This window comes from Chrysochloris asiatica, unplaced genomic scaffold (assembly GCF_000296735.1).
Source record: "Chrysochloris asiatica unplaced genomic scaffold, ChrAsi1.0 scaffold00102, whole genome shotgun sequence".
NCBI classification, from domain to species: domain Eukaryota; kingdom Metazoa; phylum Chordata; class Mammalia; order Afrosoricida; family Chrysochloridae; genus Chrysochloris; species Chrysochloris asiatica.
In genome coordinates this window covers 356,534-374,778 of record NW_006408620.1, presented here as the reverse complement: position 1 = coordinate 374,778, position 18,245 = coordinate 356,534, and the positions used below count along the sequence as shown (strand labels likewise).

The window sequence follows — 18,245 nt, the reverse complement described above, 5'->3', positions numbered from 1 at the left end:
AGCAGTTCCGTGGGAGAAAGATGAGGCTTTCTGCTCCTGTAAAGATTTACAGCCTAGGAAACTCCATACAGGGACGTTATGAGTCGGAACCAACTCCACGGCACACAACAACAACAATCTTTGTGGTGGTGTAGTGGGTTATGAGTTTGGCTGCTAGCCCCAAGGTCAGCAGTCTGAATCCACCAGCCTCTCATCAGGAAAAAGATGAGGCTTTGTGCTCCTGTAAAGACTTACAGCCTTGGAAACACTATACAGGGTCACTATGAGTTGGAACTGATTCAACATCACACAATCAAAAATAATCTTTATGGGATCACAATGTAGGTTTAAATTTTAACTTTTCAGATAGCAGCTGAGTGCTGGACTATCATGCCACCAAGGCAGCTATAAAACATAATTTCCCAGTAATATTACCTTGGGCAAAATACTAACTTCTCTGTGTCCCAGTTTCCTCATCTGTAAAATGGGGATGATAATAATCATGCCCACTTGGAAGGTTTGTAAACACTTACATAAATAGCATCACGACAAATAGAGAAAATACTGAAGTTGTCAAAGACTTCATTTTGCCTGGATCCAGAATCAACATTCATGGAAACAGCAGTCAAGAAATCAAACAGATGCATTAGGCAAACGTATTGTGTAATACGTTTAAAGTGTAATAGATCAAAGAGAATTAAGGTGTGCCCAACTCAAGCCATGGTTTTTTCAATCATCTCATATGCATGGAAATTTGGACAATGAATAATGAAGCTAGTAGAAGAATCAATGCATTTGAATTATGGTGTTGGAGAAGATTATTAAAAGTACCATGGACTGCCAGGACAAATCAATCTGTGTAGGAAGAAGTATTGCCAGAATGCTCTTTAGAATGCTCCTTAGAAGCCAAGCTGGCGAGACTTCATCTCATTCTTTGGACATCTCTCTTATGTGGATGTGTATTATCCAGAGGGACCAGTCCTAAAAGAAGGATGTAATACTTCATAAAGTGGAGGGTCAGTGGAAAAGAGGAAGACCCTCAATGAGATGGATTAACATCGTGGCAGCAGCAATGGGGTAAAGCATAACAAAAATTGTGAGGATGGCACAGGACTAGGCAATGTTTCATTCTATTGTGCACAGGGTCACTATGAGTCAGAACCAACTTGATGGTGCCTAACAACAACAACAAACACTTAGAATGATGGCTGGCATGTGATCGGTACTAAATCAGCGCTTATGAAGTATCAGTGCATATGAAATATGAGATAATTTATGTGCAGAGTCCAGTATTGAAACAAAATTATAGTCTTGAGGCTAAACCTCAAATAAAATCATTGGTTAGACCTTCACCCAGCTGTGAGTTACCTCAGAAAAGGAAATTGTCTCATTTTCCTCTTACACCTGGGTTTGTGCTTATTAAGTTGAATACAGTGGTGAAATATCTGTAGTATTCAAATTGCTTATATGTTGCCAAGTGAGTGGCTGAATTGGTAATAATTAGCTGAATATTTGATGTAACTTCACTGTAAATATTACTGAATGAATAAGTGGGTGGATGGAGACACACTACACCTCCCTCTCATTTGGATGCGCCAGAGAGGCAGCTATGGATGGGGTGGGAAGAGTGACGCCAGGTTCTGCCATCTGACATGCATTTACCCTTTTGCAGGTTTGAAGATTCCGTTCAGGACCATGGAGAGTGGCATCAGCAGCCCAGAACCCCCGCAGTCAGATCCCCTTGAGGCATTTCCTCAGAGGCGCCTGGAGCCAGGTGACATTGCCGTACTTGTTCTGTACTTCCTGTTTGTCCTGGCTGTTGGACTATGGGTAAGTCAGGCCTGTAGGGTGTGGGAGAGGAGAGAGGGCCTGCCACAGGCCTTGGGCCAGTCCCCATCATCTTTTTTTTTTTTTTTAAGTTTTATTGTGAATTGAGTGAAGGTTTACAGAGCAAATCATTTAAATAGATGATACATTTTGTTTCAGTTCAATAATTTCAATCCCCTCCACGTAACAACAATTGTCTCGCTTCCTCCCTGTGGTTTCTATTTCCATTCCACCCTCCTTCTCAACCCTTCTGAACTTTGTCCTTAGGTAAATGTTGCCCTTTTGCCCTTGAATGGTGAGCAGACCCTACTACTGTTGCTGTTTCCCTATTATCTACTGCTGAAAATGGGACCACCAAGATAGTTCAGGTCCAGACCTGAAGGGTGGCCAAGGGAAATTGTTTCTGGTTCTTCCAGTCTTTCTCTGACCAATAAGCCCAGTCTTTTTTTATAATTTTGAATTTTGTTTCACATTTTCTTCTATTCTCTCCAGGACCTTCTAATGTGATCTTTTTCAGAGGAGTTGGTAGTGGGTAACCAGGCACCATCTAATTCTCCTGGTCTCAGAGTCATGGAGTCTGATGTTCGTGGTCCATTGGAATAATTCCAAACATCTTCACCTTTCATAACTCTTCTTTCTTCTGTGCATGGAGAGACCAATAGATGCACCTTAGAGGGTCACTCATGAGATTTTAAGATTCCAGTCACTATTCACCACAGTGGGAGGTAGAACATTATCTTTGGAGACTATGTTATGCCAATTGACCATAGTGTCCCCTGAGCCCCTAGACCCATCAACTCATTGCCTCAAGGTGTTTTTGAATATCTGAGAAGAATTTTTCATGATTTTGCCCTCTATATGCTCCACCCCATTCATAGGTGTAAACCCTTAAATATTTGTGGATATACTCCCACTTGCCCTTCCATACCCATCAGCCTGTTTATGTCCATGTATCTACCCACAGAAGACTGCTGTTGCAGAGTTGTGTATACAACAGTATTTACCTCTATCCCTCTAACCCTTCCTGTGTCTTCACCTGTCTTCATTGTTCTTCTGCCAACCTCCCTCTTGTTCTATATTGCCTTCCCTGTTACCCAAGTTAACATGTGTCTACCCTCTAGATTTATGGAGTCCTGGTGTGGTGCTGTGGGCTAATGCATCAGACTGCAAAGTCATTTAAACTGCAACATTAGTGGTTCAAGCTCACGAGCTGCTCCTTGGAAACCCTATACAGGGTTGCTATGGGTCGGAATCAACTCAACGGCATCTCACAACAACCCCCTAGATGAACCGACTTGATGGCATTTAACTACAACAACAACACCCTGTATACAGTAAATTACTCTCACTTACCTCCTGGTAGCCAAAGGAATCAAAGAAGGTTTCTTTTAGCATGAAAACCTTTTCTTGAGTTTTTACAATAGTGGTCTTATACAATATTTGTTCTTTTGTGGTTGACTAATTTCACTCAGCATAATGTCCTCTGGGTTTACTCTTGACATAAGATGTTTTGTAGACTCATCGTTATTCTTCAACCCAACCCCATCACTTTGAGAATAAGATGCTGAGATAGAGAAGAAACTAGCTCAAGGTCACTGAGTATTCAGAACGGTACTGTTTAAAAAAACACATTGAGCGTTGACTCAGTGGCAGGCACTGGGCTAAGCACTTTTACTTACACCATCTAATAATTTTCACATGTGCCTGTGGAGAAGCTATGGCTACTAGGCCCATTTCACAGATGAGGAAACGGGATTTAATCATTTAAAGTCCTTATGCTGTTAGTTGGAGTCCTGGTGTGGTGCTGTGGGATGATGAGCTGGACTGCAATGTTGGTTTGAACTGCAAAGTCGGTGGTTCAAGTTCACCAGCTCCTCCTCAGAAACCCTATACAGGGTTGTTATGGGTCAGAACTGATTCAACAGCACTTAACAACAACATGCTGTTAGGGAGTTAGGAGAAGTAGGATTAGAATCCACATGTCCTTTACTTTGAAGTCATACTTTTGTTTTTTCTTTTAATTAAAAGAAAGTTATTTTTTAAAGCAATGTAGTTGCACGCTTCAAAAAGAAAAACACCTTAAAATGACATTCCATTGGAAAGTTTCCCTACCAATTTTCCCTCCACAGGTAACCACTGTTACTAGTTTATAAATACATTAGTGCAATATTCAAAAATTTCTTTATATAAAATCCAAGAAAATATGAATATGCATGTTTCCCTCTTTCTTAAACTAACTGTAGCTTATTATAGCCTGCTTTGTTCCCTACTATTTTTCAATTTCTAGTATCTCTTGCATAAGCTAGAAGCTTCCTCATCTTTTTAAAAGTCACACAGTATTCCATTAAGTACTGTAGTGCTGAAATGTGCTGTAATTATTTAAGAAATCTCCAGATAAGGGTCATTTGAATTGTTTCTCAGCTCATCTTTTACAAATTCTGCTGCAAAAAATAAACTTTGCTCACTTATTATTTTGGATGTTGTTGTTAGCTGCCATCAAGTCGGTACCAACTCATAGCGACCCTTTACACATCAGAATGAAACACTGCCCAGTCCTGGGCCAACCTCACAATCACTGCTATGCTTGAGCCCATTGCTGGTGCCACTGTGCCAGTCCATCTCGTTGGAGGTCTTCCTCTTTTTCTCCAACCTTCCACTTTACCAAACATGATATGTGTAGCTATATAGTAGGATAAATTTCAGCAATCTTCACACGTACATGGTTAGTCCATTTTGTTGAGTTCTTGCTCATACAAACAAGGGGGCTTCAAAAATGGTAGAAAAATGGATTTGAAAGATAATGAGATTTTTCCACAAACTTTTATGTATGTATATATAATGTATTATAATTTATTTTATTTTTGCTATCATTGAGAATATATGCAGCAAAACATACACCAAGCATTGCACAGCTTGTACCTGTACAGCTGAATGACACTGTACATTCTTCAAGTGGTACAACCATCCTCTGTTCCTGACTTGTTCCTCCCTAGCTAACAGAAACTCACTGCATCCTAAGTTTCCTAGCGAATCTTTTGAATTTCTGTTGTCACTTTGATCTCATATTGTTGTTGTTGTTGTTAAGTGCCATCAAGTTGGTTTTGACCCATAGCCATCTTGTATAGGGTTTCCAAGGAGCAGCTGGTGAGCTTGAACTGCCGACCTTGCAGTTCAAACAGCTTCGCAGTCTGGCACATTAACCCACAGCACACCAGGCCTCCTGATCTCATATGGTGGTGGTGGTTATGTGCTGTGGAGTCGATTCCGACTCCAGGGTTTCTGAGGCTGTAAATCTTTATGGGAGCAGAAAGCCTCATCTTTCTCCCACAGAACAGCTGGTAGTTTCAAACTGCTGACCTTAAGGTTCACAGCCCGATTCGTAACCACTACACTACCAGAGCTCCTTCCTGATCTCATATACATAGATCTAAAAAGAGCACAATACTCAAGGCAGACATTTCTTTACTCATTAAGCTAAAGTATTGTTTGGTTTAAAGATTTCAAGGGCTTGCCATTTGTATTACCAATTTGTAGACAGTCTTTATATTGTAAAGAGATCGGTGGCTTTGGGATAAGAATAGTGCTGTATTTTTGGGGTTTTAGGTCACCTGTAAAAGAACATGAAACCTGTAGTCCACTGAGGTGTGTCTACTTAGATCTTACTCTCCTGTGATTGTTTCTCTACTTGTTAGTCTTTAGCTTTCCTCATCCAGGTCAAGAATAGAAAACAAAGGTATTGGACATTCCAAAGAATGTCCAGTTTTTCTCTGCTTCCCACACTTTAGCAGATCCTGAGATGGATGAGGTCATTAAGAATAAGGGCCGTTGTGGTTAGGGTTAGGGCTAGAGTGAAAGTTAGAGTTCCTGGGGATCTGGGCTTTCACAGGAGAACCAGGGGACCCTGATGTATCACTGGTTTGGTAAGGTCTGAATTCCAGTGACCCTTTTTCTTATCTCTTTGAGCACAAGGAGTTCTTGATTCTTCGAAAATACTTTCTGTGTCAGGATTCCGCAGGAATTAGTCACAATGTCTGCTTTGCACAGCAAGGTCACTTGTAGGGCTTGGAAGAGTTACCATTTTGTGTCATTTTCCACCCAGGGTAAGAATGTCCTCGTAGAAGTTAAGTAACAAATCCAAGTTTTCACAAGCTGCTTAGTGGTGGAGATGTCTCTACTGGAACACCTTTGGTGACAGATGACAGCTTTGTAGGCCAACTACACACATGGACTCAAACAGCATACTGATCTGGGTTTGGATTCCCATCCCTGCCTGTATAGGGTTTCCAAAGTGTGGCTGGTGGCTTTGAACCAGCAACCTTGTGATTCAAACTGGCTTTGCCTTCCAGAGCATGATCCTGCAGTGCCACAAGTTAATGCTCATAAAATACTTACATAGTGTTTGTGGCATTGTAGGATCAGCACTGAACTGCTCACCACAAGGTTGGTGGTTCAAACCCACCAGTCACACCTTGGAAACCCTATCCAGGGTTACACTATGAGTCAGAACTGATTTGAAGGCACTTAACAACAACATCTAAGAAAAGGTGGCCATTAGAAGCATCTGTAGCTAAGCCATGGGTCTAAAACTCCAGTGAGGTGTAAAACAGGAAGTGAAGTGAAGGGTGATCGGAAGAGTTTTTGCCTCCTCTAAAGGCATTCAAATTCAACTTTTTTTGAAAACCATGTGTCAAACAAAACATATTTGAGGGAAAAGCTGACCCTTTGATTTCCCAGTTTGTAATCCCTGGCCCAGGCCATTTTGGAATGACTCAGATTGTTAACATTTTCCCTCCTCTTTGTTCCAGTCCACAGTGAGGACCAAAAGAGACACGGTGAAAGGCTACTTCTTGGCTGGAGGGGATATGGTGTGGTGGCCAGTAAGTCATCCTTGGTTCAATTCAAATCACTTTTCAAAGAGTCTACAAGAGCAGAATTTGCTCTCTTTGGTTCCATATAACTTGGAAGTCACAGTCTAAACTAGAGAGACTAACTCCAGTTCAACTTGATTAAACTGGGATGTATCAGGTAACCCTAAAGAAAAATCTATGGTTGGGCCAATTTCAGGTATGGCTGAATGCAGAGACTCAAGTGATGTCAACAGCACTTAATTTTTTCTATCTATCTATCCATCCATCTACCTACCCATTTATTTATTTATCATTAGCTTTTCCTCTGGATAGTTGATATTCCCACATAGGCTCAACTTTTATGGCAACAAGCTGGTCTTTCATCTTCTCACGTTTTAACTCAACATGTGAAGAGAACCTTCCTCGTTGATGTGTATAGTTGTTATGACAATTTGTGATGGTGGAAGTGAAGAAGCCTTGAGGAGAGAGAGTCTTTTTCTAATTTGAGCAAAGGTGCCTACTAGGAGAGGAATGGTCCTGCCTTCACCACTATTCTTCTGTCTTGGTCCTTTTGGTGGTGGTAGTTATGTGCTATGGAGTCAGTTCCCACTCATAGCGACCCTGCATAGGGTTTCCAAGGCTGTAAATCTTTACAGGAGCAGAAAGTCTCATCTTTCTCCTGTGGAATGGCTGGTAGTTTGGAACTGCTGACCTTGAGGTTAGCAGCCTGATTTGTAATCTCTACCCTACCAGCTCCTATGGATGGTTGGTTGGTTATATGCCGAGGCTTCGGAACCGACTCATAGCAACCCTGTACAGAGTTTCCGAGGCTGTCAATTTTTACAGGAGCAGAATGCCTCATCTTTCTCCTGCGGTAGTTTCGAACTGCTGACATGAGATTAGCAACCCAATTTGTAACCACTACACTACCAGAGCTCCTTCCAGCTCCCTTTAGGTCAGGGGAAAAACCTGGCAGTGGGGAACAGAAACTCCAGGTCCTGGCTGCAAGAACTGACCCATTCATTTCCCTACAGGTGGGTGCTTCTCTGTTTGCCAGCAATGTTGGAAGTGGCCATTTCGTTGGCCTGGCAGGTTCAGGCGCTGCTGTGGGGATTTCTGTAGCTGCTTATGAATTTAGTGTGAGTATAATTGTGTGAGTATTTGGTATGAGACAGTTGTGTGGTTGTGTCTCACTTCTGACAGTAGAATGGAGCTTTAGGAAAATAAAACAAACAGGGAACCCTTATTAAACAAAAAACCGTCTTGATCTGCAAGTCTTAGGTGTCCCTGTGCTTGCCTGATGAGGGCCCATAAAGCCAACAATTGGGTGTGGTGAGGAGAGAGCTCAGTGTCTTTCTATTGTAAATTCAGAAGAGAGAAGACATCATTGGATCAGAGGTTATCGCTTTGTAATTTAGACATCAGTTAGTCATCACAAAAGCTCCAATGGGCACAACAGCTCTTGACCCTTTTGGTGCCCCACAGGTAACCCAAGTGATAGACCACTCCCTATGCATAGTGCTCATTCAGAATATGATTTTCACCAGGGAGTAGGGCGTGTATATTAACGTGGTCCTCATCAACCTAACAACTAACGTTTTAAAGTCCTTCCTCTAAGCTAGGCACAGACCTCAGTACATTACATACTTGTCATTTTATGGGATTCAATTACAGACAGAACCAGGTTGCATGGGTTCACGTCCTGGTTCCAGCACTTTACAAGCTGCATGACACTAAGCAACTTACTTAGCATCTCTAGCCCCCTACGTCCTTGTGGATGATATTGGATGATACTGAATTGTTACTTGTAAAGATGAAGAGAAGACCCTAGTGCATAGTAAGTGCCTAGAAATGATCGCACAGATTCCTCACAACAACTCATTGAGACTCTTGTCCCCATTTCACAGATGAGGCAGATGAGTCTGAGATGTGTGTAAACTTTCTCTACATCCAGTCTTTGAGCCCAGGCCCACTTGATCTCCCAGTCTTTTCAGGATAATGTGCTGGATCACAAAGTCAGTTTGAACCACAAGGTTGGTGGTTCAAACCCACCAACTGCTCCTCGGAAACCCTACATAGGGTCACTATGAGTCAGATCTGACTCTACAGCAGTTAACAACAACAACCAGGAGAGGAGGGAGAGCAACTGAATGAAGGCAGTTGACGTGGGAAGTTTAGTAAGAGACACAGAGGTAGAAAGAGCAACGAAACACTCCTGTTTCCAGCCTTCCCTGTCAGATTCCGCTTTCTCCATTTCACAAACGGATTTAAGAACCCAGGGAATGTGAGTCACTCAGAAAGTATGAGGCTGAGTGAGAGGCAGAGATCAAGTCAGGTGGTCCCAGGGCACAGAGATAAACCTGTATAGCTGACTTTTTTTTCTTGGACAGGGCTTATTCTCTGTGCTGATGTTGGCCTGGGTCTTCCTCCCGATCTACATTGCTGGTCAGGTGAGTCTGAGGAGTGTTGGGAGCTAGAATGAGGAGACCCTTTGGGAAAACGAAACTTCTTCCCACCACCATCCTCCTTTCCTCCATTAGACACCAAGAGAGGTACCAACGCTGATGAGGAAGGGCACATGGTGAGACAATCAGTCCTTAGCAGTGGCCACCTAGTAAGCAACACTGAAGATGTGCCTGAGATTGCTCATAGACTGGAAGAAGTGTGGGCTCAATAAAATGCTTAATGTCAAACCATCACCCTAAACTTCCCAACCTCTCTTAGGCATGTAAACCATAACACGTTAAACCTTCTAACTAAGACAAAAACAGGGCAGTGATAGTTCTTTCTTTGCACACAAAACTGAAAGAATCAAGGCATATTTGACTGATGGAAAATGTCAACATTTTTGTGGCAAATAATGTTGCTTTAGACTTTTTGAAAAAAATCATTTAAAAATCATTTATGATCTGTTGACAGCTTTGTGTTATTCATACTCTCTAGGCTTACTTCTATTTTAGACGCTCTATCACATGTGGCAAACGCTAGGCATTGGACTGCTAACCACAAGGTCGGTAGTTCCAAGCCATCAGTTGCTCCGCAAGAGAAAGATGCTGTTTTTCATGAGGCTTTCTACTCCCGTAAAGATTTACACCCTCGGAAACCCTGTACAGGGTCGCTATGGGTCGGACCCGACTCAATGGCACTTAACAACAACAAATAGTTTAAAACCTCAGAGACCCCATACAGGGTCACTATGAGTTGAATGACATTTAGCAACAAAAACATCATATACGGCAATACTGTATAATATGATAATACAATATCACCATGTCATTTGTAATAAGATAATAACCTATCTCAAATTTTTTTATTAAATGTTTTTATTTTGGATTGAGTGAAAGTTTACAGGGCATATCATCAGCTTCACATTCAACCATTCATATAGCTTTTTTCATTACATTGATTATTATCCCCTCCATATATCATCAGTTAACAGTGTTTCTCTCTATCCTCTTTAGCTTTTTTTTGGGTTGGGGGGAACTTGCCTTTTTGGAATTTACAGTCTCGGCTTTTAGGGAAGGTTTTTACATTTGTCTGTGGATATCCAGGGCTCATGTATGCGATTACTAACAAGCATAACTGAATGATCAGATGAGGGACAGTTTGCTATGTCTGCTAGGTGGCTAACGTCTGATCCTCAGAGCCTATGGTTTGGACGGTCAACAACGCTTGGGCCCACAGGGTCTTGACCTCCTGACCGGCTCTGCACGGTCTGCATCATATTCCTCCTTATTTATTGTTTGTTTTCAAATTTTTTTTATTATAGAAATTCTGAACATGCACAAAATAGAAAGAACTGTATAGCGATCAGAGAAATTACTTAAAAAATCACTTCATAGGTACCACAAGTAATATAAGATGGCACTTAACAATAACAATATGCTACTTTGGCCTTTTGTGGGTGAGGGACATAGGTCCTCCTACTCCTACCTAGGACTAGCTCCCACATAGATAAAGCATCTAGAATATAACAACAGTGAACTGACAGTGAGGATCCTTGAATCCAAGGGTCAGTAACTATTTATTAAACATCTGTCGAAAAGAAACAGGATGGCGGAGATGCAAGGATGCTCACTGTCAGTCCAGCGGTGGTATATTCTAGATGTAGGTTAGCTTGTAGGTAAGGCCGCCAGAAGTTCCCAGCTGATGATTTCCATTTTTTTCCCTGGCAAACAAAAGATCATCTCACCTGTGAGAAAGGAAGTCATGAGGATGAAAGTTAAGAAGAGGGACAAAGATTTGAAATGCCTATTGTAGTTGTTTGTAGTAGAGAAAGCTGGGGACAACCAAAATGTGTATTCATAGTGTGGAATGTTATGCAACCACACTATGAAGAGGGATGGAGTCCATTGAAGTGTGTTGCTATATAAATTCCTCCAAGCTACATTGTTAAGTAAAAAGTCCCAGGGTCTACACATTCTTCTAAGGATCTCTTGTGATAAAGTGGGTTGTGTGTTGGGCTGCTAACTGAAAGGTCAGCAGTTTGAATCCAGCAGTCACTGAGCTATAGAAAAAGGAGGCTTTCAGCTCCTGTAAAGATTTACAGTCTCAGAAGCGCTGTACAGAATATCTGTGAGTTGGAACTGACTCGACGCCACTTAACAACAACCACAGACATACTTCAAAGAGCCCCGGTGGCAAAACAGTTAAGCCCTCAGCTGCTAACCAAAACGCCAGTGGTTCAAACTCACCAGTGACTCCACAGGAGAAAGGAGTTGTCATTCTGCAACTATAAAGATTATAAAAAAAGAGAAACGAACCAAAAATCCAAACCTGATGCTATCAAGTCATCAAGTGTCATCAAGTCGATTCCGACTCATAGCGACCCTGTATAGTTTCTGAGGTTGTAAACTTTACAGGAGAAGGCATCTTGTTTTTCTCCTGGAGAGTGGCTGGTGGGTTTGTACTACCATGATCCTTCAATTAGCCATCCCGTGTTTACCCTACAGCACCATCAAGGCCTTGGGAAACTAGTGGGGTGGTTCTACTTTGTCCCAGGGTCACTATGAACCAGAACGACTTGATGATGCACAAAAACAGAAACTCTTTGGACCGTTTCTTACAAATATTCAAAGAAAGGATTATGAGCACTCTAGAAACAAATTCCAGAACGTTGAGAAAAGATGAAAATGACAAAGTAAAATAAACACACAAAAGCCTCATTACCATTGAGTAGATTCCACCTCAGAATAACCCTATAGGTGCAGAGCAGAGCTGCCCCACAGGACTTCCAAGGCCGTGAATATCTATGGAAGCAGACGGTCACATCTTTCTCCCACAGGACAGTGAGTGGGTTCAAACTGTTGACCTTTTGGCTAGCAACCAAGTGCTTAACTATTACACCACCAAGACTCCACAAATACAGAGAAGTGCATAAAACACAAACATATAGATCAACAAATTAGTGCAAAGTGAACTCTCAGATCAAAATAGAAAACATTCCAATATTCCCCACATCTCTTCTCTTCTCCCTGGCTTGTAATCCCTTCCTTGCTTTTATAAATAACTACATGGACCACAAGGTTGGTTTGAGCCACAAGGTTGGCAGTTCAAACTCACCAGCTGCTCCTTGGAAACCCTATATAGGGCCGCTATGAGTCAGAACCAATTTGACAGCACAGAACAACCAAAAAATATATATGTATACAACAGTTAAGCACTTGGCTGCTAACCAAAATGCCGATGGTTATATATATCAACCCATAGCAACCCTAGATAGGATTTCCAAGGAGCAGCTGGTGAGCTTGAACCATCAACCTCTCAGTTCAAATGACTTTGCAGTCTGATGCATTAACCCACAGTGTCACACCAGGACTTATATATATATAATGGTGCCTTCCTAAATTTACTGTTTTTGAAGTGTGTATAGATGGAATCAGGGAATCCGGGGAGGATATTCTGTTGTAGACAGCTTCGTTGCTTAGTAATAATCTATGTTATATAAATACATTTGGAGATGGTTATTCATTCTTTTGTGAAGCCCATGTAGGTGGTTTCCAGTGTTATGATGAACACTGCTCTGCTCTGAGCATTTTTATACTTGTGCAGTGGTGCACATAAACACGTATTTCTGCAGGAAATCCATCTCTTCTCTCTCTACCTTGCTTGTGGCAAATTGCCTTTTTAGCAGCTTTACAACAAACAACACGTGTCACTGCCTCCCATCTGTCAGCTAGCTTCATGCTTCCCCAGCGTCTGACTTCTAGATTTCAATGCTGCTTGCTTTCTGATGCTTTGCATCTCCCCTTCCTCTCATAGCTCATTAGAAACTTCCTGCCTAGGGAGACTGAAGACATCCAAGTGCCACTCTTTCTGGACTGAAATGAAGGTCAACTGATAATAAAGGCTGTCAATCAATAACGAACAGAACATTCACTCCCAGCCAAGATAGCGGGTAGTTGTCATTCACAGATAAGACAGGGAAGCCACTCTGAGGGTGGCACACTTATCTCTGTGGGTCAATATTCTCACATGCCCACCACTGCCCCCCAGTTAGGACATCACATGTTCAGCAAGATTTGAGCACATCTCTCTGTTTGTGAAGAGTGTCAGAGTTCAATCGATGTACTTGTAGAAAATTCTTTGGTTGGTTTGTTAAGCACCATTGAGTTGTTTCCAACACACAGTTACTCTGTAGACGGTTTCTGAGGTGTGGCTAGAGAGTTTGAACTGCTGACCTCGTGGTTCAAACCGACCTTGCAGTCCAGTGCTTGTCCTACCGCCATGCCAGCAAATCAAAAGGTTGAGGCAAGCCATTCATTTGGTTCATGGTCCAAAATTGTCTTTTTTGTGGGGAAGGGATCTTTTTAGTATTTAAAAATGTCAATTTATACTGGAGTTTTTATCCCCCACTATTTGATTAAGAAAGATGAGGCTTTCTACTCCCATAAAGATTTACAGCCTCGGGAACCCTGTGCAGGGTCACTATGAGTCAGAACTGACTCCATGGTACTTAACAACAACAACAAATTTGATTAAGAAAAAAAAAAAATCAAACTTTTATAAAATTTGAAACAATTTTATACTGAACACACGTAAATACATCACACAGATTCCATCATCCTTTTACTTTTGTTTTGAGTGTATTGAGTGAAGGTTTACAGAGCAGATCATCAGTTTTACATCCAGCAAACCATCTACTTCATTTCATGTTGATTACAGTTCTCTCAATGTAACATCACGTAACCCACTTCCTCCCTGTATTTCTTCTTTCCATTCCTCCGTCTTTCCTCACCTTCTGAATGTTGTCCTTAGGGAAATGCTGCCCTCTTGATCGTAAAAGGTTGACTATTTTATGTGCGTACTTCACTTGTCCCAATGGCCCCACTATATACGTAACTATTGCTTGGCTGAACACTGAGCCATGGAGATGAGATTGGCTCTAGACATGAAGGATGATGAAGAGCCGTAGACTCAGGGTCCCACTAATTTCTAGCTGACCAGTAAAACAAGTCTTTTTATGATTCTGATTTCTTTATTCCACATTTTTTCTCATTCTACCCAGGACCTTCTAATGTGATCCCTTTCAGAGCAGTTAGTAGCAGTACCTGGACACCATTTAGCTCTTCTGGACTCAGGGTCATGGGAATGAATGTTCATGTGGTCTGTTATTCTGTTGTACATACTGTCTCCAAGTGTTTTCAGTTTTCATCACTCTTTTGTTTCTCTGAACAAGGAGAGACAATAGTTGTATCTTAGATGGCTGCTCACAAGCTTTTAACGCCTCAGTCACTGCTCACCAAAGTTGTTGTTGTTGTTAAGTGCCATCGAGTCTGTTCTGACCCATTGTGACCTTGTGTAGGGTTTCCCAGGAGCAGCTGATGAGCTTGAACCACCGACCTTGCAGTTCAAACGGCTTTGCAGTCTGACGCATTAACCCACAGCGCCACACCAGAACTCCAAAGTAGGATGTAAAATATTGTCTTTGTGGACTGTGTTATGCCAACTGATCAGTTTGTTCTACTGGTGTAACAGAGTCCACAAAGTACATTGACAAGGAACTGCCAGAAATTCAAGCTGGATTTAGACGAGAATGTAGAATGAGGGATATCATTGCTGATGTAAGATGGATCTTGGCTGAAAGCAGAGAATACCAGAAAGATGTTTACTTGTGCTTTAGTAACTATGCAAAGGCTTTCGACTGTGGATCATGACAAGCTAAGAACAACATAGCGGAGACTGAATATTCCGGAACACTTAATTGTGCTCATGAGGAACCTGTACATAGACCAAGAGGCAGTCATTCGAATAGAGCAAGTGGACACTGTGTGGTTTTAAATCAGGAAGGGTGAGTGCCAGGGCTGTATTCTTTCATTGTACTTATTTAATCTGTATGCTGAGCAAATAATCTGAGAAACTAGATTATATGAAGAAGAACGTTGCATCAGGGTTGGAGGAAGGCTCATTGGCAGCCTGTGATATGCAAATGATACAACCTTGCTTGCCGAAAGTGAAGAGGACTTAAATACTTATGTTGAAGATCAAAGACCACAGCCTTCAGTATGGGTTGCACCTCAACATAAAGAAAATAAAACTCTGACCACTGGACCAATAATAACATCATGATAAATGAAGAAAAGATTGAAGTTACCAAAGATTTCATTTCAAAGAATAGTCACCAGGTTCTTCTGCTTCCATCGTCTGACCTTGGAATGAACAGTAATCATTCATTAGTCCCTGGATGGTGCCCACTCGTCTCCTTCCTGGGTATTGGAGACACCTCCCTCCACAAGCAACAACATAGTGGAGGGGCTGCAAACATTCTATAAATATGAGAAGCATCATTATACACAACTTCCATCCAAGTTTTAGGACCTCATGGAATCAGCTGCTTATTTGAGGTCCAAGAGTCAAGATATAGCATTGTTCCAACCCAAAGTCTGGGGTTTGTGGGGATGAGGATATTGGGAAAGGATACCCTCAAACCCAAGGAAAGTGAAGTTCAAATACTGGGTCCCAGTAGCACAAACGGCCCAGCCCCTGGGGACCTTCAGCTCATTCAAGATGTAAATGGGAAATGGTAATGGTCCCTCCTGCCAGAGTCCTGAGGGGGCTGCCTCTGTAGGAAAGGAGGTCATTCTGCCCTTTCCAGAGAAGCCTAGGTTACTAGAATTCCCTGCTTCTCCTAATAACCAGGTAAAGGTTTACAGTAGACTAGTTTCCCTAAAGTTTGGGACACGGACCAACAGAGATACTTGGGTTGTTAAACATAGGGCCAAATACACTGAGTTGCAAATACATACTGAAGTTATTGTTTTCCTGTTCTTTCTGGGGGGCGTTGTTTGTTAAATTTGTAATGAACTCAAGGGACAATTCTCATGTTGATGTTAATACACCTTTAACACACTCCAACAACTCTCTCTTTGTCTTTTTTTTATAAGTTTTTATTGTGAATTATATGATAGTTTACACGGGAGAACATTAGCTTTACATTCATCCTATCTTATTTTGTTTCATTGCAATTTCAATTTCCTGCATGCATCATCAAACATCCAAAGGGTATACTCCACAAGCCTACTCCCTGGCTCATCAGCACACAGCCTCTCTCCTTCTCTGAGTCCCCAGCCGCTCCATCTCTCCACGTCATCATCTCTGCCTCCATCTCTGGTGTCACTGCTTCCCTGGGTAGGGTCCCGCTGTCTGTCCTTCTCCCTTGATGGTCCCAGGGACCTCTGCTCCTGGACTGCAAAGTCAACCATTCCCCTCCTTTTGTGATAAAATGGCTCCTTTACATTTTCAACCCTCACAGTCAGTCCTGATAACAATTATTCACATTTGTACCACAAGAGTCCTATCCCCATCTGCTTTCATCAGCCCCATCCAAACAGATTGGATAGTACTCAGTGGAGATTCTACCTTCCCCTGCACCCTCTGGATCTAGGTTCCCTCTTGAAAGCTTGTAAGCCAGCCACTTCTTGCCTTTTTTGCCCCCCCCCCACCATTTTGGGTAGCCAATGTCCAAGTTGCCCATCCCTGTCTACCCTGTGTACCGAGGGGGTGGGAATGATTCTCGCTGTAAAGATTTGTTCCCTCTTTTGAGCTACTGCATCCATAGGTATAGGTCAAGTTCATCAAATTATATCAGAGTACTCTTTTTTTCCTCTTCATCTTTTATTTGTGTTCTGATCATCCATCCATTGAAGCCAGGTCAAGTGGGTATTTCTGCAAGTGTGGGTGTTCTTGTGCATATGCCCTTACTTCACATCAGCTGGACTCTGCTCAACAACCCTTTTTTTTCCCATCTTTTTTTCCTTTCATAAAGAAAGAATGAGCAGGCCTTGGACCCAGAGACTTTGGTGTATAGCAGTAAACTGCCAGAAAGAGTAGAAAAGAAATGGTTTTATTATTCATGTATTTATTTTTATTGATTCTTTTAAACTTAGGACAGGCACTTCTGCTTTTCCACTGCAGTGGGGATTTAGCTCCCTTTTTAGATGTTTATTTAAATAAATGTGAGTTGGTTTAAATGAAAACAGGAAATAAATAATAATACAGGCTATGACAATGTTGGGATGGGATGCACACATATATCTCATGTTTGGGAAATAGGACCTATTGGGGTATACACCCCTGCACAGATTCCCAATCTCTCTGTGTTCCTCCTTCCTTGTCCTATTTTCTCTTTCCTTCTTAAAGTCTCCAATTTTAAATTCTAAGGAAGACCTTTCTGAGTGTGGAGGAGGGAAAAGGTGAGAGGGGCTGGTATGGAGAAGATCGTACTGAAAGCTCTCCTATGTCCCTAGGTCTCAACGATGCCGGAATACTTACGGAAACGCTTCGGCGGCAATCGGATCCCCATCACCCTAGCTGTGCTCTACCTATTTATATACATCTTCACTAAGATCTCGGTAAGGGGAGCACTTAACCTGATTACAGTGCTGCAGCATTGAGAAGTTAAAGCAAAGTTTACTGCTGGCTGTGTCTGTGTGTGTGTGTGTGTGTGTGTGTGTGTATGTGAGTGTTTTCCTCACCCACTGTCTCCTCCTCCTGGCTTCAGGGAGGGGAGGAGAGTCTGTGCCTACAGGGAGATGGGAGGGGGTAGAGCTGAAATTTGGATAGAAGTAAAGGAAAAAAGTAGAAGGAAGTGCATCTCCCCTCTAGCCCCAAGCTTCTTCGTGGATATCTCTAGATGGTGTGGTTCATTGATGGGACTTCAAGATAATAGTCCCTTGGGTGGGACTGTTATCTTCCTCCTGGGTTCAGGCAATGATAAGATGTGCTGATAACTGCCCAACGCTGACCTTCAGGGCTGACAGATATGTTGTTGTTAGGTGCCATGAGTCAGTACTGACTCATAGCCACCTTACACACAGCAGAACAAAATACTGCCCGATCCTGGGCCAACCTCACTATCATTGTCATGCTTGAGCCCACTGATGACAGGTATGGAAAGTGGTAAAGAATACTTCCAGGCCTGGGACATATGCCACTTAGCCAGCCTGACGACACTGAGGCTGCCTTCTCTCCCAACTGTGAGGTGTGGTGGGCTGGGAGGGTAGAGGGGATTCCATTCCTTGTAAACACTAATAACTGAGTTTGTGCTAGCTCCAAATGTGAGGGGTAGACACAGGCTACATTCTAGGACATTTA

The 18,245-nt window shown here is 42.2% G+C and overlaps 1 protein-coding gene across 3 annotated transcripts in view; it reads left to right on the top strand.

The window, feature by feature from the left end:
- The first annotated feature begins 1,674 nt into the window (after positions 1–1,674).
- SLC5A11 (solute carrier family 5 (sodium/inositol cotransporter), member 11) overlaps positions 1,675–18,245 on the top strand; it is a 55,872-nt gene continuing 39,301 nt past the window's right edge. The window contains exons 1-5 of one of the 3 annotated variants that reach the window (XM_006867186.1): positions 1,675–1,809; positions 6,612–6,683; positions 7,688–7,792; positions 9,044–9,103; positions 17,399–17,503. In XM_006867186.1, the coding sequence (XP_006867248.1) occupies positions 1,675–1,809; positions 6,612–6,683; positions 7,688–7,792; positions 9,044–9,103; positions 17,399–17,503 (477 nt within the window). The remainder of the gene's footprint in view (positions 1,810–6,611; positions 6,684–7,687; positions 7,793–9,043; positions 9,104–17,398; positions 17,504–18,245) is intronic. The other 2 variants (XM_006867187.1, XM_006867188.1) reach the window with 2 other exon arrangements.